The following is a 24,822-nucleotide window of genomic DNA, read 5'->3' as shown; positions in this document are numbered from 1 at the left end:
ACCAAGACTGTCCTTTCCCCATTGAATGGTCTTTGCACCCTTGTTGAAATCATTTGACCTACATGCAAAGGTTGATTTCTGGGCCCTCTATTCCATTGGTCTATGTGTTTTTGCCTTTTTGAAAAAATATTCCTTAGGCTTTACATTTCAAAACCTGCATCCCTAGTACAGCTTATAGATATAAATACATCAAGGAAGGTTGTTAATCACAGGATTCTGATTGGAAATCCCTGATTTTTGTGATGTAGGCCAAGTGCCCGTGGTCAAGAGCAGCAACTATTTTCTCTACAGGACCAGTTTATTAGACAGAAAACTTTATTTTAAGAAATTGACTGATGCACTTGGGTTGGCTGGCAAGTCCAACATTTGCAGGATAGGCTGGCAGGCTGGAGACCAAATTCCATCTTCCTCAGTCTGTTCTCTATGAAGGCCTTCAACTGATTGGATGAGGCCCACCTACATTAAGGAGGGTAATCTGCTTTAGTCAAGGTCTCCTGATTTAGATGTTCATCTCATCCAAAGAACACCTTCACAGCAACATCCAGGTTGGTGTTTGACCAAATATGTGGCCACTGTGATCCAGTCAAGCTGACCCCCCAAAATTACCGTTTCAAGTCTACCCCTTGTCAACTTGGCACCCATATGCATCTTCTTAAACCATTCTTATATCCCAAAGCTCCCAGACTTGGGACTCTCCGGAACCTCACCCCATGCATCTCTTCATGGCTCTTCACCTGTATCCTTGATCAAATCCTTAACACACTGGTAAATGTAAGTCAATATTTCCCTGAGTTCTGTGAGCTGCTCTAGCAAATGAATCAAACCCAAAGGAGTAGCAGTTCATGGGAAGCTCCAATTTGTAGCCAAGTTGGACAGAAGTTGGGGGTAAGCTGGGGACCTCCTACTTGTGATTGGCATGTGCAGTGAAAGCAGTCTCTAGGGACTGAGCCCTTAGCCTGGGGGATCTGGGTGGATAACGTCAGAGATGAGTGTAATTAATTGTAGGACACCTCGCCGGTGTCACGGTGAATTCCTTGGTGTGAGAAAAAAACGACACACATTTGCCTACAGCTGTTGGGGCTCCGTTGCTTGAGCGTTGTCCTGGGCACCGACAGGCTGCCTGTTCGGTTCCCGTCAGGGCACGTGCCCAGGTTGCGGGTTCGATCCCTGGATGGGGCGTGCGCGGGAGGCAGCTGACCGATGTTTCTGTCTCCCATTGATGTTTCCTTCTCTCTCTCTCCCTCCCTCCCACTCTAAAAAAAAAATCAATAAAAACATACTTAGAACAAAACCCCCCCACACATTTGGGGACAGCAGTGTCAGGAGTGAATTATTAGGAGTGATAGTAAAGGACACACAAGGAGGGGAGACCTGGGGTTTTCCCTACGCAGGAGGGAAAGGCTGGGTTTTTCTGTTCAGCTAATTACACTTCATTTATAGACACCGGAATCTGAACTTCCCATGTAATTTTCACGTGTCACAAAATCGTCTTTTTCTTTTTTAAAATTAATTTCACTTAAAAAAATTTGATAGAGACACACACACTTGCTGCTCCGCATAGTCACGCGTTTGTCGGTCGCTGTCGTGGGCGCCCTGACCGGGGACGCGATGGAGCCCGCGGCCTTGGCGTACCCGGGCGATGGCCTAACCATCTGAGCTTCGCGGCCAGCCCGAAATCGGCTGTCTTTTGATTCCCTCGCACCCATTTAAAAACGTCTGGGCAACAGGCGGAATTTGGTGGCGTTTGCGGACCATCCAGGGTGTTCTTGCCCAGAGCCTGGGCACGGTGACGATACGTGCAAGAGCCAGAAGGAGGAGAGTGGCTGGTTTCCCTGTGGCTCCTTCTGATGCTTGTGTGTCGTGAGCGTTCTCGAAAGGAGGGGGGACCTCTCTCTCCCCCGTGCTGGGCCCCTTCCGGAGGAGCTGGGCCTGGGATTTTCGGGGGAGGCTGCCAGTAGCAGAGGCTCCCTCCTGCTGTCCCCAGATGGGGGAGGGAGCCCACCCAGGGTTCCCCTGCCTGCCGCTCACCTTGCCTGGGAGCAGCCCGCGTAGTGAAAGGCTGCCCCCCAGTGCCTCGAGAAAGGCTTCTGCGCCGAGGGCCTGCACCCCGCCGTGTCTCTCACCCGGCCTTCCCCTTGGGCTTGAGGCTAATACACACACACGGTGTCCCTTCAAAATGTAGACACGCTTTTCGAGTGATTATAAAGTCAGTGTTGAGAAACATACGGTTCGCTTTCAAAATTCAAAAGGATCTAAAGAAACACTGTTTTCGTCACCGCCTGTTTGCAAACGGGTGACCCCTCTGGCCCAGGCCCTGCTGATGGCAGGAAGCAAAGGAACTGCAGACATCGGAGAACCATTTCGTTTGGTATCTGCGCGCCCTCCATTCCTCAGCTGCTGCCAGTTTTGCCCCTTAAACTTTGCCTTTTTATGTGTCCCCGTAAAAACGTCTAGTGGATAAAAAATGTCTTTGTTCAAAGCTTCGTTTGGCTTCGACCATGATTTCAAATCGGTGAAACCTGAAAAGGAGTGAAAATCGAGGTACCAGCTGTTGCAGCGTGTATATGCTTTTTGGGGACACCCTGTCCACCCACGTTGGATAATTGTCAGCTGTTTGTACTTCAGCTGCGTTTTCAAACTTCCAGTAGCGTTTTCAGGATGAATTTCCTTTGTTCAGAGCTTAGCCCGGCTGAAAGAAAGAAACACCCACCGAGCTGTCAGCGGTTAAAGGGGGTCTACACTTTGGGGGGGACACCCCGTGTGTGGATTTGTGGAAACCCTCCGTGGAACAGAATGACGATGGAGAGTCGTCGCCCGCAGGGGAGGGTGGTGGCCAGAGGGGCTGCGGGAAGCGGCGGGGCTGGGGCCGGAGCTCAGCTCCCTGCGGGCCGGGCGCCTTGGCCTGCGTTCACTCGCCTCTCTGGGCTGCGGTTTCCTCATCTTCACCCCTACTGTTGTTATCTGGACCGACGTTGAAGCACCCGGAACATTCTCGGTGCTAGTAAGCAGCATATGTGTTTGTAAAAGAAAACGGAGAAGTGAAATTAGCTGCTCGGGTCCAATGCAGACTTCAAAGCATGTCGTCCGGATACCTTTATTGCCTTGAATTTCTGCTTCTGAATTTTAAATTGTGTCCTAAAAAGGACTTTGGCGTCTCTGGCGGTATCATGTCCAGTGTCGTCCACATTGCACACATTTTTAAGATACAAAATTATTTGCATCTTATCATTTTTATTTTATATTTGTTTTAGGACTGATACACGGGAATGAAATTTTCGAAAACATTGGTTTTAAGAAAGATTGTATTTACTTTCATATTACCTGAAATGCTTTTTATTTAAAACGAATCTATTTTTTTTTTTCATGCCTTTTTTTTTTTTTTTAAAAAAGACCTATTTTGAAGACTCCCACAAATGTCCTCCTTATGGCAGAGGAGATAGGCTGAGGATTTTCCTGTAGTCACAACAACAAAACTTCATAACTCATTTTATATTTAAAAATTAACCCGATTGTATAGTTTGTGCTCTACAAGTTGTATTTCTCTTGTTCTCAAGGGTTTTTCACCCCCCCCCCACCCCCCCCCCCGCAATGTCTTTTATCCAAGAGCAGCACATACTCTCTTCATGACCGGGCAGGAATTTTTATACTTGGCCTCAAATTCTGAAAATACAAAAAATATTTGAGTCCAAACATCGCAGCCTATCCCTCACTTTTCAGCAGGAGTTTATTAACGTTGCCTCCACGTTTTGCAATTTAAGAAAACCCTCAGAACAGAAATCCGCCCTTAGAACAAAGGGAGCTTCCCCTGGGCTCCTTTCTGCCCTCAAACTTTTCCCCCTAAGATGGCCCAAGTTATCTAAAAAAACACACACAAAAAAACAGTGCGTGTAAAGCTATTACCGTGCACTTGGATTGTTTCAAAAAGCAGTGAGGTTCAAACTAACGGCGTTGGGATTTCTGCGCCTCTTGCCCAAGTAGCAGATTTTCTGTGGCCCAGAATGTGAGTTTTAAGTCTGAGGACCTCGTGGTTGGTCTTTTCTTCCAGGATTCGCCTGCTGTCCCCTTGCTTCCGGCTGGGGGCTGGGCGGGGGGCTGGGCTGGGGGTTGGGGACCATCTCAGGGACCAGGCCTGGGCTCCTTTGTTCTTACAGCCGGGGAGTGGGGCCGGAGGGAAGGACCACGAGGTAGGGAGCTGGGGCAGATGCAGAAGAGAGAGGCTGGGCCAGTGTCCGGACACTCTTTTCTTTCAAATATCCTTCTTTGTTTTTTTAAAAAAGATACGTTTTTATTGATTCTAGACAGAGAGGAAAGGAGAGAGGGGGAGAGAGAGAGAGAGAGAGAAACGTCAGTGATGAGAGAGTCACTGATCAGCCACTTCCTGCAGGCCCCCGACTGGGGATCGAGCCCACAACCCGGGCCTGTGCCCTGACCGGGAATCGAACCCAGATCTCCTGGCTCCTAGGTCGATGCTCAACCGCTGAGCCACACCTTCCCGGCTGAAATACCCTTCTTAATAAAAAAAAATCCTTATTGATCTCCGTGAGTTTTTGATGTAACAGGCCAGATATCCATTCGTTATCTAACAACACTGCCCTCAGGTTCTCCTGTCTCCTTTCTTTTAACCGGACATGTTATGTCATTTAGACGGACAGGTTTCCTCGCACAACGTGTTCTGTGCCATTTGCTTGTTCCCTTTTTATTTGGTACAGCTTAGAAATTCAAATAGCAGCCCGGCCGGGCGTGGCTCAGCAGTTAAGCATCGACCTAGGATCCAGGCGATCAGGGTTCGATTCCCGGTCAGGGCACAGGCCCGGGTTGCGGGCTCGATCAGTGACTCTCTCATCATTGATGTTTCTACCTCTCTCTCCCCCTCTCCTTTCCTCTCTCTGAAATCAATAAAGATATATTTAAAAAAAGAAAAAAAGAAATTCAAATAGAATTACAGAGGTTCTGCAGCGGGATGTCTCCCTGCTCCCCTTGTCCGCCCGCCTTCCTCTCCTCTGTAGGTGACCACGTTAGGAGGTTTTTGTATACCCTTTTCTGATCTTTGCCCCCTTAATCAACTTTATATTTCAGAACAGCTTTATATTTACGTAATTATTTCAGAGAGTTCCCCTATACCATATGTAACATCTTACATTGGTACGTAGGGTACATTTGTTACAGTTAATAAACCAATAAATACATCGGTACATTACTATGAACTGAACTTTGTACTTCATTCAGATGTCCTTGGATTCTCTGTCATGCCCTTTTTCTGTTCCAGGATCTCCTCCAGGATAACACATGACCTTTGTACACTTGTCTCAGAGGTCATCTTGCTTGTGACGAGACTGAGGAAGTTTCTCGTATTTTCTTTGGGTTTTGTTTCTTTAATTTTATTTTTCAATTACAGTTTACACTCAGTAGTATTAGATTTTGTTTCTGATGCCCTGACGGCTTTGGTGATTACTAGGCGGGTGTTTGGTAGAATGTCCCTCAATTGGCATTTTAAAAATACTGACTTACGATGCACACACAAAATCTGCTTTTTTAAAATTGCACAATTCAGTGCTTTTCAATATACTCTCAGTGTTTTACAGTCACCCCTATACTTTTATCACCCTATAAAGAAACCCCGAAGCATTAGCTGTCATTCCCCATTCATCCCTCCCCCATTACAGCAATCACTCAGCAGCTTTCTGTCTCCAAGGATCCACCTATTTTGAAAATTTCATATAAATTGAGTCAATCAAAATGTGATCTTTTGTGATCACACAATTGAAATGTGATCTTTCAAGTAGCATAACATTTTCATGATCCATCCTGTAGCATGAATGTATATACTTTGTTCCTTTTTATGACCCAAAGATATTTTATTTTACAAATATGCTCCACCAGGTCATTTGTTTACCCATTCATCAGTCGATAGACATTTGGGCTCTTTGGACTTTTTGAGTATTATAATGAGGCTGCTGGAAAAACTCGTGCAAGTTTTGGCGTAGATAAATTTTTATTTTGGGGGGTTATATGTGTAAAAGTAGAATTGTGGTTCATACGGTAACTTTGTGGTTAAATTTTCAGGTCCTCGCAATCTCTTTTCCAAAGTGGCTGCACTGTTTTGCATTCCTATCAGCGATGGATGACAGTTTAAATTTTTCCACATTGTCCAGAACACGTTACTGCCTTTTTGATTATAGGTCACCTAGTGAATGTAAAATGGCATCACATTGAATATTCATCTGCATTTCCCTTATAACTAATGATGTTGAGCATCTTTTCATGTGCTGATTGGCTATCTGTTTATCGATTTACTTGTTAATTGTCTCTTCTAATCCTTTGCCCGTTTTTATTTTTATTTTTTGGATTTTTCTTTTTGAGTTGTAAGTTTCCTTTCCCAGCTGTATGACTTGCAAGTATTTTCTGCCATTTTGTTGGTTGTCTTTTCATTTTCTTAATAGTGTGCTTTGAAGCAAAATCTTTCATGTGACATGGTGAAGTCCGATCTATCTGTTTTGTTTGTTTCTTTTGGTTGCTTGGGCTTTAGGTGTTGTAGCTAAGAAACCATTGCTTAAGTCTAGGTCACACAGATTTACACCTATGTTTTCTTCTAAGACATTCATATTTTAATGTCTTACATTTAGGTCTTTGATCCATTTTGAGTTAATTTTTGTGTATGATGTGATGCAGACGTTCTGATCAGTTTTTTCCAGGTTCTCCAGCTTCAGTTGCATAAAGAATAGTTTTATTCTAGATTTGATGTCCTTTAAACTCACATCCTTGAGTGTTTGACTCAGGGATAAGTCTAGACTTTGGAGAAAATGGAATGAGTGAGAGACATATTTGAGTCTAAGAGCATAGTCCCGACAGGAAAGTGTACTGGTGACTCGTTTTGTGTATGTTCACTTCTTAATTGTAGGACATGCTCACTCTGGCTTATAAACTGATATAAATTTTCCTAGTTAAGTAGATGAATGAGCCATAGCAGCAGCTCTCCTTGGATTATTTGAGGCTCGGGGAGCCCTTAATGCCTTCTCTGGAATGCAGAGCCAGCTTTTCAATGCTGTGAGCAGCCAGGAAGTTGTGAGCAGGGTGGTCAGTTGTTAAAAAGAGCAGGCTAGGAAAGGGTGGGAGATGGGTCAAGAAAGTAGACAATGAAGTACATTCGTGTTAAAATTCAGTACAGTTTTGTCTTAATAATACTTATTTTTTTCAGTCTAGAAGTATCTAATGATCACTGAAAAAAGTATAAACACAGTAAAAAGTAAAAGACAAATCCCCCGCACTTCCAAATTGTCTCAACCAAGAGGAGCCTAAAGGAAACATGATTACTGAACACAATGCATGTGTTATTTTGCAACAGGAAAGGGATATTTAGAATAAAACAGAGGAAATCTAAATAAGGCATGGAATTTAGTTAACAACAAAAAAATATATACACAATTTCCACTCCCTGGGAAGTACCACTTCCAGGTGGAATATTTGATACAATTCAAAGAGCCAGCACTTCCGTAGAGCTCTTAGTCTGTATCAGACCCTGTTCTAAATGTGTATATTAACTTGTTTAATCATCCAGTCATTGGGTGCGAGAAATAAAATTCTGCCATATTTTATCGATTAGGAAAGTCAGATGCAGAAAGTGAACTTGCCCAGGGCGACACGGCTGTCAGAGCTGGATTCTGAACCAGCTGAGCCTGAGCCCAGAGGCTCATCCCTGGACCACAGCGGTGTGAGTTCCTTCATATGTTTACCTGGCACGGCCACATGCAGTTTTACTTTGTATTTTCCCGTTCACTCCCATGATCAGAGTGGGTTTCTATGCCTAGGGGGTTAACTCAAAATAGCCAGTATGCCAGAGAGGCATATTTTTGGGGTGACATGTTCTAAACGCCTTCATGTGTTACTTCCCATGAATATGTAAGAGTGAGCTATTGGAAATTGCAATTTTTGTAGTCCAAGAACTGGTGAACATTGATAATTCACATGGCTCAGCCTAACAGTTCATTCTTTACATCAGCCATATTATATTTTATATATATATACTCTCTCTCTCTCTCATGTATTTAGCTTAACCATCTTCCAGGAGACACGTTACATAGTTTGCAACATTTTATTTTATTTACACAAACACACACACTTATGTATTTAGCTTAACCATCTTCCAAGAGACACCTTACATAGTTTGCAATATTTTTACTTACACACACACACACACACACACACACAGATGTATTTAGTTTAACCATCTTCCAAGAGACATGTTACATAGTTTCCAACATTTCGTTTTATTTACACAAACACACACTTATGTCTTTAGCTTAACCATCTTCCAAGAGACACATTATATAGTTTGCAATTTTATTTTATTTACACACACACACTCTGATGTATTTAGCTTAACCACCTTCCAGGAGACACGTTCCATAGTTTGCAACATTGTACCCTGGCGCGGGCCCGCGTTCATCGCCCCCCACTTGGGGACCGCGCGGTGCTGGGCAGCAGGACTGGCCGGGGGGGGCTGGGGGAGAGCCGAGCGTGGGGTCCCCGGGGCGCCGCCCCCGCCGCAGCTCCTGGAAGCGCGCGGCCGGGAGAAGCGCAGCGAAAGGCAGAGCCCGCGGGGCCGCTGCGGGGCCGGGCGCTGCTCCCCTCGCGGCGGCGGCGTTTCCGCGGAAACTCGGGCGCTACCGAGGTGCGTGCGCCGCGTCTAGAGCGCATTTCTAGGGAAACAGAGGAGTTGACTCGTCGGTCAGCGCGGCACGGTCGCGCTCTCCCCCGGTCCAGGGACCGCTGCTGACTGGTCAGCACTTAAATGGACCCAGGGAAAGGCTTCGTTTTATACTCACGTGTGTGTGTGTGTGTGTGTGTGTGTGTATTTGCGCTACAAGAAGGGCACGGCCAGGTTTGCGGATTTAATGTGTTCCCTCTGCAGGGGCGAGTGTGCACGGTCTCGGGGTAGTTTTCACAGGTAAAGTGTCGGCAGCAGGAAAGGGGGGGATCTCATCGAGTCTGAACGACGCGTATCTTTCCCTTTGGGAGGGTTTTCTCCGGGACAGGGCTTCAGGGGCCCCGCGCTCTCTCCGCTCGGGGGCCGCATCCCTGCCCCTGGAGCCTCAGCCCCGCAGCCCCGCACCTGGGGGCCGCATCCCTGCACCTGGGGGCCGCATCCCTGCACCTGGGGGCCGCATCCCTGCACCTGGGCCCGCATCCCTGCACCTGGGGCCGCATCCCTGCACCTGGGGCCGGGGCTGCGCGGCTAGGGTGCCCGCAAGCGGTTGCTGGGAGACAGGAATTCCCTCCCGGACATTTCACATGCACTTTAAAATGGGGAGGCACCGTCCTGACACCGGGGTGCCTCGGGCACCGGCCGGGCGCGCCCCCAGCTCCTGCAGGCGAGCAGGGCGCAGGCGCCCCGCACTGCGGCGGGACCGCGGCACTGCGGCAACTTGCCGCGCACGCGCGGAGGCCGCGGCTCGGCGGGGGCGCCGGCGCATGCGCGGGCTGGCCGGGCGCGGGTCGCGGGCGCTGCGGCGGCGGCTGCGGGTCGCGGGCAGAGCGGAGCGGCCGCGGGAGATGCCTGACGCGGTCTGAGGGCGGCAGCGGCGCCATGGAGCGGGCCAGGTCAGCGCGGGGCCTCCCGCCGGGGACGGCCGCTCGGGGACGCCCCGGGCCGGCGGGACCTGGCGCGTGTGGCGGCTCCGGGGAACCCGGGACCCGAAGGGCTCTGTTCCGAGGAGGCGCCGGGGCGGGCGCGGGGCGCGGGGCTGCGCTTTCGGGCGGCTCCCCCGCAGCACCCTCCCGCCGCCTCAGGGCCTCTCCGAGGCGGCCCTTTGTCCTTGAGCGGGGGCGGGGGGCTCTGCGCGCGTCAGCGGGAGGTTCAGGGGAGGGGGCGGGGGCGGGGGCGGGGAGGGGGCTCGGGGCGGGGTGACGGGTGGTGTGACCGGGTGGCGTGAGGGGGCGGAGCGTGGGTGTTAACAATGCCCGGTGGTGAGGGGCCGCGCCAGTGGTTCCAGCGGTTCCGAGGTCGGCGTGGCCGCGGTGGCCGAGGTGGGCGCGGGCGGCGGTTTCGAGGAGGGAAGGGGCGGCGAGGGGACCGGGCTGCGGGCGGCGTGGGGAGGTGGGCCGCGGGCATGGCGGGGCCGTGGGTGTGGGGATGAGGCCGCGGGTGTGGGGAGATGAGGTCGTGGGTGTGGCGAGGCCGCGGCGGGGAGATGGGGCCGCGGGTGTGGGGATGGGGCCGCGGGTGTGGGGAGATGAGGCCGTGGCCGTGGGGAGATGGGGCCGTGGGTGTGGGGACGAGGCCGCGGGTGTGGCGAGGCCGCGGCGTGGGGATGAGGGGTTGCCGTGGCGGTGGCGAGGGGCCGTGGCGGGTCGTGCCCGGGTGGGTGGCGTGGGGTTGGGGGACGGCCTGCTGGGCCCACGGAGGAGGCGCGGTGGTCTCGGGGGAGGCCGACTGGGTTTTGCGGGTCACGGCGGTTCTGTGCCCCGCCCTCCGCTGAGGGGACGGCTGCAAAAAAAAAAAAAAAATGGGTCCAGGGTCCCGTCCCTGTGGTCTCCCTGCGGGGCAGGGTGACGCGCTCCGCGAGGCGCGAGGACGCGCCGAGGTCAGGGATGCGGCGCCGCGGGGCATGTGCGGTCCCCGCTCGGCACGAGGGGTCCGGAGGCAGCCTGGGCGCGCGGACTCGGGGGCGCATCCCGGCCTTTGTGCTGCTCCCCAAAGATGGCCGCCGCCGCAGAGGTGCGGGGCGCGCAGGCGCCGTGGGCCGGGGGCCGCCGCCCACCCCTCGCAGTGCCGCAGAGGGGGAGGGGCGGTGCTCAGTGCAGCTGCAGCCCCCCCAGCTGCAGTGCGAGGGCAGGAGGCGGGCCCGCGGGGGCAGCGGCCCCCTCCCCAAGGTGCCGCAGCGGCGGGGGTGCGGGGCTGCGCAGGCGCAGGGGGCTGCAGTGGGCAGCGGCGGGGAGGGGGTTTGCGCAGCCGCTGCCCGGCGCAGGCCGCCCCCTCCCCGTCACAAAGCTGCCGCCTCCCGCCGGCGCTGCAGCGGAGGGGGCGGGGCGGGGGAGGGGCTTGCGGCTGAGCCTCCGCCACGCGGCAGCCCCCTCCCCACAGCGCCGCAGTGGACGGAGGCGATGAGGCGCGCGCTTTGTGCTGGGGCCACTCGTCCTCGGGTGCGGGCCTGGGACGGCGCCTGGGAGGGAGCGGTGCGGGCCTGGAGGCCGGGAAAGGTGAGGCCGCCCTGCGTTGCTAAGGCAACCTCCATCCCCGGTGCGGGGCATTTTAAATGTCTGCGGGTTCCCCGGAAAGGCCTTTCCTTTGTGTCTTCGTGGGTTTTCCGCGCGCATTGGGAGCAGCGTAGGTAACGGTTAACTTGTATTCAAAGTGGGTTCAGTTAGGTACCTGCCCATCCGGAAAACTTCGATTCCCACCGGGAAGGTTTTGTTAGATGCACGACGGTGCCACCCTTCAGTCTCGTTTCCGACTCGTGGGGTGTTCCCTGCGTGACACGACCTGTATCAGTCAGTGTGTTAAAGGGGGACGGGCTCCAGGAGAAGAGCCCGGGAGAGGAGGGGATAGATTGTTACAGGGCTGCGGGTGTACATGGTGTTTTTTTTTTAATTTAGTGGTTTTCATAAATTTTCGAAGTAGAAGAAACTATTAAAAACTTGTTGGGAAATAATATTTAACAAAATAACTCTCTGGGTCTTTGATTTGGGGGTGGGGTGGAACTTTTAAGGGTTTTGGTTTCAATGACAGGATTACGGTGTATTTGGTGGTTGTCCTCGTTTTCCTCCATCATGTCCATGAGCATGGCTGGTGGTTTTTAGTTGGAATGTAAGGAACCCCAGGGCCTTGGAGGGCTTTGTTCTGGGTTTGCCTGTTCCAGGGTAGCTTGTAAAACAGGAGCCTGGAATCTTACGTGTATGATTTGCCTTTTCCCTGCGGGGATCTTGCGTGGAACACTTGGGTTTGGGCGTCCCTGCGGCGCGCGGCCTGAGGATGAGCGGGGACGAGCCCTCCGCCATTTTGGAGCCTCGAGTGAGGCTCGGGGTCCACCAGGCGGGTCCCTCAGAAAGGCCTTGAGGACGTGGCTTTGGAAATGGAGGAGGGTGACGTGAGCCTTTCCTGGGCTTTAAAACAAGGAGACGGTGTTGGAGGGACCCTAGGGTTGCTGCTTAACAAACTTTTTCAGTTGGCTTTGTATTTTATTGGGCTTTCTTGCGAGGCCATTTTGTCCCCGTGGCGCCACGTTTGCCGCCCAGCGCGGGCGAGGAAGTTCTTTTGTCTGCAGTTCCTGGAAGATGGCCGCCGGGCCCCGAGGGCCACGGGGTCGGTTCCTGCAGCACTAACTGGTTTTCTCTCGTTTGTGGGAAAATCTGCAGGCTGAGATTGGCTCACGTTGTCTCTTTTGATTGCATTTTTCATTTTCATTATTGAGATTTTAGTTGAATTTTACTAATTTTGGGTGGGATGTAAAGGATATTAAACAGTTGGTAGAATATTAGAAGATTTTATTAGTAGACTATTGGACAATTAAAAAAGCCATTTTGTGATCCTTACGTTTGGTGTTTTGCCAGGTTAGTTTTTTTTTTAAATGGACTTTGAAACACAACGTGCGTACAGGTGACAATTTCCCCCCTTTTCGGCTGCACGTTGACGCTCGGGTTGCGGTTTTCATTTCCCTCCGTCTAGCGAGAGGAGCGCCTGAGCCACGAGTGGCGGCTGGCGGCCCGGAGGCGCGACGCCGGCGCTTCACCTGCCGAGCCCGCCCGCGTCCTCCTCGCCGAGGTGCGAAGTGCGGCGGTTTCGCAGTTTCGCTTTGCGTTTCCCCGTGACTGAGGCTGAGCGTGTTTTGTGCTGATGGAAATTTGTACATAGTTGTTGGAAAACAGTCTGCAAGTCCTTTAACATTTAAAAATTGTGTTTGTTTTTGCGTTGGAAGAGTTCATGTTCAACATGTCCATCAGCTCTGTAGTAGTTGCAGGTATTTCCATCCTGCCGGCTCTTTGAAGGCAGAGCCTTTTTTGCCTTTTGGCGAAGACCGGCTTACGAATTAACCCTCAGGGAATTCGGGTATCATGTAGGGAACAACCATTTCCTAAAAAACCACTTACATAACTTAAAAATATGTGATAGACGTGATTTTTAAGATCGATTTTTTCATTAGAACATGGAAGTATTTGAAGAAATAAAACAATATTTGGGGTAATTAGCGAGCTTATTGGTTTACATTGCGTAAGCTTAACATTTTTAAAATAACTAGGCTTCAGACAACTTGGATTCTGCCTTTTATGACTTTTTAAAATGTTTTTCCTTTTGTCCTTTCAGAATTAGCATTTTTAAAGTGAAGTTTGAGTGGTTCCTGTGCTTGCCACAGGAAAGACCACATGGCTGTTTCGCGCCCAGGAACCTGGAGCGGCCATTTTGGGAGCTGCTCCGCTTTCTGCTGCGGTCTTTAGATGGCGGATCTGCTCTCCTAAGATGGCGGGTCTGCAGTTCTAAGATGGCGGACCTGCACTCCTAAGATGGCGGACCTGCACTCCTAAGATGGCGGATCTGCACTTCTAAGATGGCGGACCTGCAGTCTTAAGATGGCGGATCTGCAGTCCTAAGATGGCGGCCACTGGGTTCCTTTTCCTTTTTCCTTTCGCATCCTTTTGTTTGGTTTTGCAGATCCCCTAAGAAAGCATTTGCACAGAAAATTGCTTAAGTGGACGTCGTGTGATTTAAACTTGGGTTGGTCTAGATGATGAACTCTGTACTAGGAAAACGGAACGGCGTTCCTTTTTGCTTAGCTTCCCGATGTTCCCCCAGGCTGTCTGCGGAGGGACTTGGGACGGGAACAGGGTCTCGGGGGGAACCTGACGAGCGGAAGGCGGCTTTTCCCGTTCACCGTGGTCCTCCAGCCTCGTGGCGGGGCAGTCGACGGGTATCGCTGCGCTTTGCTTTCAGTCGATGGTGGCGGTGCTAAGCCGCCGCGCTAAGAGCGGCGCTAGATAGAACTTGGAGGGAAGTTCTCCCGCGAGCTTGCCGGGCAGTAACGGGCGCCCCCCGCAGGGACCGCCTGCCGCTGAGACGCACCCCGGAGCAGCGCGGGCCCGAGGCGGAGCTGCAGGTGAAGCGCCGGCGCACGGCCTCGCTCGGCGGCCGCGAGTGAGTGGGGCCCGCGGGCGGCGTGGGCGCCGGGGGCGCGGCCCGCGGGGGGGAGCCTGTGCCCTCAGTTAGGGTCCCTGAGCGGTGGGTTTGTTGTTAGGAGGTTGTAGACACGGACAGACAGTGCCCGCGGGTCCTTCGTTACTAGACACGGGCCTGCAGACCGCAGGGAGGGGAGAAGCTCCGGGACGCGCGCCCTCCATCCCGCAAACCCGGGCCCTCGCCGGCGCGAGCTCCTTCCGACGGGCGGGGGGCGTCCTGGGCGCTCGCGGCGTTGCTGCGGGAGGCGCGCCTGCTTTTGTTTCAGGTCCTCGGTGTGTCCCCAAATGGGAGCGTGCTCCCGGCGCCCTCGAGCAGACGCCCGAGTTCCACAGTGTCCCGTGGGGCCTGCGCTGGGCCCCTAAGGAGGAGCCGTTTTAAAGGGCAGGGTCTCTGCTTTCTTGCGCTGCGCCCCCGCGGGCCTCCTGACGCGTGTCCTCCGTCCAGGTGTCAGCAGTTCCCCAGACGCTCCCCGCAGCCCCGAGCGCGCGCGGCCGACTTCGCGGCGGAGCTGCGACCGGCTTTCGTGGCGGAGACGCCGAGAGGGGGCTGAAGGCGGCGGGGACGGCCCGGAGCGGAGTCGAGGAAACCAGGTTTGAGCTGATAGGCACGGTCAGGACCGCAGGCGGCCTCGGGACGGGTGCGCGGCCACGCGGTTCCGCGAGGGATTTCTTTAAGAGCTTCGTACCGGAAGCACTTCCCCGGAGTTCAGAACAGTCACAGCAGGGCCCGCGGGCGGGCACCGACGCCCCTGCCGAGCCTCCTGCCCGCTTCCTCGGGGTGCATGCGTTTAGGGAGTTAGTTTTCTTCATGTTTAACGTGTATTGATTTTCAACTTAACATAATGAAAAATCATTACAAATGACGGCTGAAAATCTTGCTAATGAATGTTTTGGAACTCTCCCCGAGACTTTCTTTTCCTGCTGGTAGTTTGAAAATAGCTTCAGTGACTGGCTTTGCAAAAAACAATTATTTCTTCAGATGTACACATAAATTGAAAAGAACTTACACTTTCTAAATTACGTACAAAATATATTAGTTCGACTATACAAAGTTGTATTAGTCTTCACTGTCTTAAAAATGGAAGGCCAGTTACAATACACTGTAACCTGCGTCCGTAATTTAAATTTATGCCTTCCGAATTGTGAGTGTACCTCACATTCATTAGCAAATGAAAAGCAAACTATTTTCCCATGCTTATTTACTCATGCCTTTTTTAATTTGCCTTTTTCTCATTTTTTTGTTTTCACCAATGTATTTCAATCAGGTGATTATGTAATAAAGATGTTATCTATGATTTTTCAATGTGCTGTCGATTTATTTGCAGTCTGTCTGTTTTTGTTGGTCGCTTGCATTTCTTAGGAGAACCATTCATATTTTGATTCTGATTTAATGCATTGTTTTCCCTTTGTGACTTTTTTAACTTTAAGAATGGAATGACATCAATGCAAAGGTTTTAATATATGCTTTTTAGAAACTGAGACATGAAGGGGCTTACAGGTGAGTTTCCTTAGATTTTCTTTATTTGTGTTGGTAATATTAAATCATTAATGAGTCCTGTTTATGGCCACTCCTTTGGGTTTTAAAGCAAAACAAAAAATTTTAAGGAAAACCTCAGATTACTCAGATTGCCTGAATGTGGCTGTAAGACAGTGGAATTGATTTCAGACAGTGAAATCAGGTCATTGTTCCTATCCCCATAGAAAGGGCATTCTTAAATACCTAAGTGTGCAGTTATTTAAGAGGATTTTTTTGCTCCTCAGTGAAGGTCATTTACTTCTATAAGTTCCTAAGTATAATATTTAAGTCATAACTTACAATCTGCAAGTTAGGACCATTAGCTTCCGGATTTTCAAGCGCTAGCTTTATCTAAGCAGCACTAGTTGTTGGGATTATTTTTAGACCAGGGTGGTAAAGAAGTGAGCCACTCACTGCCTGCCTTTGTGAATTAAATATCACTGGCACACAGCCATGCCCATTGATTTTTGTATATGGTTTGTGGCTGCACTGGCACTGCAATGGCAGATTGAAAGGCACATGAAACCTGACATGTTACCTTGTGTAACAGAAACCACCCACATCCAAAGGTAACACTAGCTGGGCCAGTGGGGGGAGTAGAAGGAGCTAAGGAAAGGGGTTGAGAAGCGAGCTTTACAGGGTGTAGAGAACCCGGAGAGTTTCTGGGGTAAGCATCAGGGATGATAATCGTGTTAAAAGTCACATAGACATGTGTTTTTGGGTAGTTTTCAAAAGAAATTTTAACTATTGACAACATTTCCTTTTAAGTTATTAATCTAAAGCGATGTAATAGCCAAGAAAAATGGGAAAATCAACCAAAAACTTTTAATATGCCCATGTTTCAACACAGCATGAGGTTGAAATTGATTTCTCCCATTTGCTCTTGTTTTGAAAATACAGGTTGGTGGACTCATCTTTTAAAACATTTTCTGTTTTTTCACATGTATATCATTCCCAATTTATTACATAGTGCTCATATTTGTGATTTATAATGATTAAATAATAGTCCATTATTTACATTTACCTTGTATTTTTTTCTAGCTAGCTATGATAGGTATCAGTACTATAATTTTAAGGTACATTTGTACCTTAAATGAGGGTTTGGATCCCGTGTGCACTGCACAGTATAAATATTACTATGACTTCAGTGTCGGTTACATGGCTTTCTGACAGCATGGTGAGCGTGGCTGATGGCCATCAAGAGCTCCAGGAGCGCTAGTTCCTCAGAACCATGTTTGGCTCTTACTAAAAAGTTTTGCGGTTTGTAACTGGCATTGCTCTGAACAAATGGTCTTTTTTTTTTTTTAATCCTGTTACTTATTAAACTCTTGCACATTTTTGGTGAAGGGTCTCCTAGGTTTGAATGAGCACTAATATATTACCATTATTCCATACTGTCGCATCTGTTGTATGTGTCCTGGCCAAGTGAGACCATGTTTTTTTGGTGTGTTTTTTTTTTTAAAAGAGGAAGGGAGAGGGAGAGAAGCATCAAGGATGGGGAGAGGGTCACTGATCAGCTGCCTCCTGCAGGCCGCCTGCTGGGAATGGATCCTGGAACTCTAGCCGTGCCCCGAGGGAGGAATCATACAGGGATCTTCTGGATCATAGGTGGAAGCTGAGCCAGTCTGCTTGGCAGAGGCTTTCTTTTATAGCTTAAGGACTTCTGAACGAGGGACCCTGAGACAGCCGAGTCAGGGCGGGGTAAACTCTGCATGAGCTCACAGGTCAGCAGTGACGACACTGCTGCTTTGTTCCCTTCTAGAAGCATTTGGTTCTTCGAGGTTGAGATAAAGTCGGTCGTTGTACATAGCAGTGTCTTTTGACATGGGTTGCATGGTTACAGTGAGCTAACCAATGGACAGGTGAGGATATGTAGGCTGCGTTAGAGGATCAGGTCAAATTTACAACATCTGAGTCGTAGGCATTAAGTTAACTTGTGAGTTTGGGTCAGTAACTACATTTATCATCTGTTCAATCTGATTTTACTAGGTCGAGACATAATTTATTAAATGCCGGATACCGGGTCTGGGGATATCCCCGTCATCCTTGTATCTCTGAGTACACTAGTTGGGTAATGGGAGAGGCAGTGTATAGATACTAGAATTATGTACGGGCGTCAGCAGTGGACACTGGTGAGCAAATGGGGACAATGATTTTGAGAAAAGACTGGATAAAGGATGCACAATATTAGAGCAACAGGTTTGGGAGATATTCTGAGTAATGGTAAGGAATTGATTTTTAAAACACTGATACCCCTAAGCTGTCACAAATACATTCAACAGTCAAATTTTGGTAGTAAGGCTTACCTTCCACATTTCACCAACTTTGCTGCATTATGCGTGTCATACGCATATGTCCTCCAGATCAGTGTCACAGTTCCACAGAAAACAGTGCAACATTTTTGATGGTACTATTTTGATGTTGCTGTATTCATAACCACAATTTAAATGGTTTATATTCATATCCTGAAAATGATTCAGTGTTTACTTTAACCAGTTACTGTTTGCAAATTTTCTCTTAAAAACTGGAACAAGCTGATTGGAAATGTCTGTTAAAGGAATATGTCCAGCTTTATTATGTTGGGCTGATTTTATGCATAAAACCAAGTGCTTATTCAAAAGTAATATGATTTGCATGTTTTCATTTTTAATAATTAAAATAGTTTGAGACTACCAATTTGGGCTATATTTGGTTGCCATACGTAATAGAAACACTTTTAGTAAATTGGGATAACATTCTTACAATGGCAAGTTCCTTTGATTACTAAGTTACCTATATATCCATATAAGTAGTTGTATATTCCCTTGTACCAAAGGAAGCTTTAGGCAGGATGTGTAACACTTAGTTTTGGGGTAGAAAAGTTACCTAGAAATATTTTGGAGGAAATTGGTTGGAGGATGAGCTTAAAAAGGTTTCAGTGGTTCAGCAAAGAAGGAAACATTTGCACAAAGCCAGGTTAATACAGGGAGAAGCATACGGATATCAGATTTGAAGTTGAGACGACTTGGTGTCAACTTGGGACCAGAGCATGATGCGCTAATCTTGAGGATAGTAAGGAAGTAACAAATTTTCAAATGAAAAATAAAATAAAACTTATTCTATAGGAAACATTTAACAATTTGTATAAAAATTGAACAGTGGGTGGGGAAGGGTGAAAAGGTGAGGAATAGTCAATAGTGTTAAGTTTGCACAGTCCCATGATTACTATAATTTGTGGCGATCACGTAAAGTATAAAAATGTGAAATAGTTTGGGACGTGCAACTAATTAATACACCAAATAGAAGATTGTGTATCAGACACCCAAAAACTTCATTAATCTTAGGTGCCTAAAATGGAGTTCAGGTGAGAGGAGTGAAATTGGACTTTGTAGAGTATGGGGGTGTCTTAAATATCTTTCAGTGATTTTCATGCCAAATAGATTGCAGTGCAGCTCGACAATGCTTTCCTCTGCAGGCTCCACCTGCTGTTTGAAGCTTCTGCCCAGCTTGCATTGTTTGTAGCAGAGCCTGCGTCATACCTTTATCTGTAGCCTTCCCTTAGGTCTTAAGGATCCTGAGACTTGACTGTGGACGTTGGATTTGGTGGAACAGCAATCATGGTAAGATGCTTATTGGGGCAGAGGGGTAAGAATTCTATATGGGCCCAGTGTAACAGTTTTCCCGGAGTGTGAGGTGATTCGATGGTAGAAATAGTAAATCCATATAGAATGTGTTTGCTCTATAGAGCTTTTATTGATTGGACCAACAACTGGAGAACTGCCAGTTGTCATATTGGTAGAATGGTTTGGGAAACATTTTTCAGGAATCTTACAATGTGAGTAAACTGGAGAGTTTCAGTCATGACAATAAGGGACCATCTCCAAACAGGCAACTCTTGGGTCAAGTTACAATAGAAATCTAGTTTGAAAATGGACAGTTTGATTAGAGGAAAGGAAAATAGTCTTGAAAGAAAGCATGCTAACCAGTCTTGCAGTTTTGTTATTTAGACTGTCTTTTCAACAGATGGATAGGATAACCCAAGGGGGCGGAACTTGGTTGAGAAGTGGGGAAAATTAGATTTTAGAGTGGTCTTTGGTCTCCCAAAGGGCCCCAGGAAGTAAATGGAGATGCACCTTGTCTGCATATGAAAGTTTCAGTGGAGGGATGGTTAGGAGAAAAGTCTTTTGAAAAGGTGCTTTACAGGGACAAAAATGAGAATAGAGTTCGAGAAACTTACCCAAGTTGTGGCTGATGGAAAATTTATGAAGGACAGGCCCTGAAAGTTGGAATTGAAATGAGAGGGCGATGAAGCCCCATTTGTATTGGCCCGGGAGTGGGGAGGTGGAGAGAGTAGCCCTGGACAAGCTGCTGACTCTTCCTCCCCCTCCCAGACCGTGGGAAAGAGCAGCAAGATGCTGCAGCACATTGACTACAGGATGCGCTGCATCCTGCAGGACGGCCGCATCTTCATCGGCACCTTTAAGGCTTTTGACAAACACATGAACTTGATCCTCTGTGATTGTGACGAGTTCAGGAAGATCAAGTGAGTCCTCCTTGGGGTGGGTACTGGGTGAGGGGGACAGTACATCACTCATTTTAAAAATTGGGAAATGGGAATAGTAGGTTGACATTTTCTGCAACATTCCTTCATGCTTGTAATACCTCCAAACGTTCCCAGGTGGCTTTGTTGCAGGCTTTTCTGTGGGCGCGTAACTTACAGGGCATGGCATGTAGCCTGGGCTTGTTTTCCTGTGTTCCCATGACACATGAGCTGTCTAGAAGTTTAATTTGCCCATTTTATTGAGGTTTTGTAAAAAGGGAAAACGTGATGCTCAACCTAGCCTGCTAGCTGTAGTCTGTCACATTTAAATAGAATCCATAACATGTACCTTGACCTTCCCTTAATTAAAATTCTTAATATCCTTCTTGCAAAAGTTGGGTCAAATAAAATACCTTGATGGTGGATGTGTCAATGTTATTTTTGGTTTAAATAGTTCACCATTTTATTGTCAAGAATAAAAGGCTTATGATGTGGTTGGTTATAAAGGCATTTGTCAAGAGCTTTGGTCGAATGCTTAACTTCTCTGTTCACTCTTGTAAAGACAGGGACAGTTCTACCCAAATAATGCTTCAAGTTGTATGTGATTTTTTTTCCCCCCTCAGTGCCCAGTGGAGCTGACGGATTGAATGGCACTGTGTCAGTTGTTTTCACCTATGTCATATGTGAGAACCCTAATGGCGCACCGACATACAGGCTGTGGGGTAAAGTAGGTATACAGTTGAGTACATGAGACACAGTTTATGCTTGTATTATTAATGTATTTTCCATAGGGACAAGTGTAAACCTACTTTTACCCACCCCTGTATTTTTGTTACTATCATTTGAAGAAACTAGATTAAAAAGCTTTTATTTCTCATCTTAACATGAAAGCTGAGGCTTCAATTTGTCTTTAAATAGTCTTGGCCAAGGCATTTGCATCTGTATTTGACAAGTTAGTTTTGATGAGTAATTTAGGGCATATTCTAGGGATATTGAATTTGGATAAGAAAGCTTCACCACTCATTCTTAGATCTCAACAGTTTACTGTTGTGGGTGCGTGTCTTTTTGTCACAATGGTTTTCGGGTGAGTGTCTTTGCATAAATGATTAACGAGCATGTGTAATGATCTGTAAGTACCTTAGTGAGTGAGTGATCTCTTGAGTTACCTTATGAAAATTGACTTCTGATTTATAGGCCAAAGAATGCGAAGCAGCCAGAGCGGGAAGAAAAGCGGGTGTTGGGCCTGGTGCTGCTGCGTGGGGAGAACCTGGTTTCCATGACTGTGGAGGGGCCGCCCCCTAAAGATGTAAGGAAGAGATAGCGGGCAGACACTGAGGGAGGGCATTGGATGCTGTAGGGGTTTGCTGAGGAGTGCTTTGTCAAGTAAAACATCCTGACATCTGATGTCAGTTCCTGTTGTGAATACAAGGGGTCCAGGGATGCTGATTTACCTTTTGGCAGGGTCATAGGAGAGATAATGTTATCACGTTTGATAAATACGCATTTAAACAGCAGGGGCCTCCATGGTGCCCTTGACCACTTAATCCTGTGAATACAGAACTAATAGATCAGTGGGGTGGGGACCTGGTGGGAAGGGGAGTGGTCTTCTGGGGATTTTAAGATGACTGATAACTTGGTAAATCAAGTTACCCTGTTTCTGCTTCCAGACTGGCATTGCTCGAGTACCACTTGCAGGAGCTGCAGGAGGCCCCGGGGTTGGCAGGGCCGCTGGCAGAGGAGTACCAGCTGGTGTTCCAATTCCACAGGCTCCTGCGGGATTAGCAGGCCCTGTACGAGGGGTTGGGGGACCCTCCCAGCAGGTGAGGAACTGGAACAGTGCATCAGGAGGGGTGGACTACAGCCACCTAAGTATGGATGAACCAGAGTTGAGAAAAGGCAAAAGGGCTCATTAGATTAAAAGGGACATGTTGATTGAAAGGAGATAGTTAGTCTGCCAAAATTTTAAAAATGAGAATTGGAGACAGAATTGCTATGAGTGTAATAGGCCCACCATTTATTTTCTGTGTTTGAATGATGTGAGGATGTGCCTTACCTGGATTGTCTCTCTGGCCATCCTTCTCAGGTAATGACTCCACAGGGACGAGGCACTGTCGCGGCTGCCGCTGTTGCGGCCACTGCCAGCATTGCTGGAGCCCCAACTCAGTACCCACCAGGTCGGGGGACTCCCCCCACACCTGTGGGCCGGGCAACGCCCCCTCCAGGTAAGGAATTGATAGACAAGAGGCAAAAGAGTTTTTGCTCTTTGATCAAGGTATGGGTCTGTAAGAGACTAGAGCATCTTGAAAGGATGACAGAAAATACTCAGTCTCAGCTCCTAGTGAGCTTAGACTCAGTTCCCACTTTCAGATCCTGGCTTTTAGTTGGACAGCTTTGGACTTTCTTGAGTTGCAGACGGCTTACATGGTTAATGGTCAGGGAGAAATTGGTCAACTTCACTTGGTGTCTGGGTCCATTTGCTTCAGTATTGTCTTGGGTTTAGTTTTGATCTTTCTGTGAGGTCTTACTTCTGCCATTTTTCTTTCCTAGGCATTATGGCTCCTCCACCTGGTATGAGACCACCCATGGGCCCACCAATTGGGCTTCCCCCTGCTCGAGGGACACCGATAGGCATGCCTCCTCCAGGAATGAGACCCCCTCCACCCGGGATCAGAGGTGAGTGGGTTCGAAGGTGCACGGTGGTGCCAGCCAGGTCCCTGGATGTGTACATGCACCTTGGGTAACAGTCTCATGGGATTTTGCTTTATTTTCCAGGTCCACCTCCCCCAGGAATGCGTCCACCAAGACCCTAGGATACTGTTGTCCTTAGTCACTCTTTTCCTGCAATGCGTCTTGTGAAACTGTGTAGAGTGTTTGTGAGCTTATGTCCCCTTTGCTGCATTAATATTTGCAAATAAATGCATAGAGCAATGAAACTGCCAGGGACTGTCGTATATTTTCTTGCCTGTTGGTTTTGTTGAGGTCAGACTGAAGACTGGGATAGTTTTTGTCTCCAAATTACTATATAGGAATGAGATAGTTTGCTAATCAGTTCACTTAAATAGGTGTTTCTCTTTAATTCTTGTGATAGTATGGTTGTGATAATCATTTCAATTTTCTGACTTTCCCTCTGCATTGAGTGGTGTTAAAAAGCTTCACACATAAGGAAACTCCTGACCCAGGGGATTAAATGGTTGAGCCAAGACGCCCACATGGTCTCCTCTACTTTAATGCCATAAATACCTGGAGGGAGGCTAGAATGGAAGAGAGGTCTTGTAAGGCCACATGTACAAGGAAACAGTGGCGTGGAATCAAAGCACGTGGAGTAGGTTTCCTTCTACATACTTGTGGGGCAACTTAAAGTGCTCTGCCTTGTGTGCTCAGAGTACAGGACAGGATGCTGGAGCAATCGTCATTGCCCACCCATGAGTAAGTATTTACCTATATTTTTTGATACTCATGACAGGGTCTCAGTATTGGAAGTCAGGGGATTTGTATTTCAGAGCAGTGTGAATTAGATCCTAAAATATAGTTGACACTTCAGTCCACTGATGTGTTTATTGGAAATGTTCAGAAGAGGAAATGTATACTCTTTAAGCTCGATAATTAGGAATAAAATAGTTTAATAAAAAGGAATGCTCATATGTAGGGCCAGGGTAAGTTGATTTTGCAAGAGTGGACTTGTGAAAGGAAGGGGCAGAAAGCTTAGCGTTTACTGCAAAGGGTTCAGCTAGGTAATGAGTGAACCCTTAGTGATTGTGGGAGTTAGTTTGTAAGCTACTTTGGGTAAAGATAAGCATTAATTTCTTAATAACTCAAGACTGCCGGACTGATTGTCTTCATTTTTTTTTTCCCCCAGCAGAGGTTTGTGTATCTTCCACTTTTTAAATCATCACTTTTCAAGTAAATGTCTACCAAGGACAGTAGACCTTCCGAATGACTACAGTTGTGGTGGGTCACTATCAGGTAAGTAACATAAAATATCCAAACCTTCCTTGGTTTGCAGGCAAGATAAAATTACCTGATATAAATGATGTTTTTTATATATAAAATAAACTGTATGAACTCTTTGTATAAAAGTCTATCAGAGTGATGTGGTTCCCAGACTTAACAAACTCACTGGTTCTTGGTTATGGAATCATACAAAATTTTACAAGCCTTGTAATTTGTACCCAGCTTCATAGTTACATGATGTATAAAGTGGTAATTTTATCATGTACAACATTTGATACATGCAGGGGGAACATTTACCGTGGACTGTGAGGTAAATTTCAAGTCCAGTTGACCAAGGGGTAAGTAGTTAGGTTGTAGGAAGTCAGTTACATGTTGGTTTTCTCCTGTGCCAGGGGTAGACACCCCTAATCCTCATGGTTCAAGGTTCAGTTGTACTAGACATTTTGCATTAAATATAATGATCATACTGTCCATTACATCCATAGAACCTGTATTATAATCAAGAATTCATGCCATTTGTTCAGTATTTCCCAATTATCCCCACTGTTACTTAGTTCAGTGGATTTTTGATTTCACTTAAAAATGAGATCAAAAGTCTCACGTTTATAAACAAAATTGATACTGATGTTTCATTTCTTGTAGGTCTTTTTTTAAAAAAAAAAAAATCTTTATT

At 47.9% G+C, this 24,822-nt stretch overlaps 1 protein-coding gene across 45 annotated transcripts; it reads left to right on the top strand.

Annotated features, from left to right (window-relative positions):
* Positions 1-9,446: 9,446 nt before the first annotated feature.
* On the top strand, positions 9,447-23,137 carry SNRPN (small nuclear ribonucleoprotein polypeptide N). Of its 45 annotated transcripts, XM_081124583.1 has the most exons (12): positions 9,934-10,023; positions 13,298-13,596; positions 14,027-14,122; positions 14,609-14,754; positions 19,134-19,278; positions 20,050-20,201; positions 20,822-20,925; positions 21,393-21,504; positions 21,866-22,018; positions 22,282-22,420; positions 22,746-22,871; positions 22,971-23,137. In XM_081124583.1, exons 7-12 carry the CDS (start codon positions 20,846-20,848, stop codon positions 23,006-23,008), a joined length of 648 nt encoding a protein of 215 aa, XP_080980709.1. In that variant the 5' UTR covers positions 9,934-10,023; positions 13,298-13,596; positions 14,027-14,122; positions 14,609-14,754; positions 19,134-19,278; positions 20,050-20,201; positions 20,822-20,845; the 3' UTR covers positions 23,009-23,137. The 45 variants fall into 45 exon arrangements, with proteins under 45 accessions (XP_080980723.1, XP_080980725.1, XP_080980695.1 ...); XM_081124582.1 differs by lacking the exons at positions 9,934-10,023; positions 13,298-13,596 and adding an exon at positions 9,469-9,597 and having other exon boundaries at positions 13,784-14,122; XM_081124584.1 differs by lacking the exons at positions 9,934-10,023; positions 13,298-13,596 and adding an exon at positions 9,475-9,597.
* Positions 23,138-24,822: the final 1,685 nt, after the last annotated feature.

The sequence above is a fragment of the Miniopterus schreibersii genome (assembly GCF_964146895.1).
Source record: "Miniopterus schreibersii genome assembly, chromosome: 22".
NCBI lineage: Eukaryota > Metazoa > Chordata > Mammalia > Chiroptera > Miniopteridae > Miniopterus > Miniopterus schreibersii.
The sequence above is the reverse complement of the archived record's forward strand: the minus strand, read 5'-3'. Positions and strand labels throughout refer to the sequence as shown.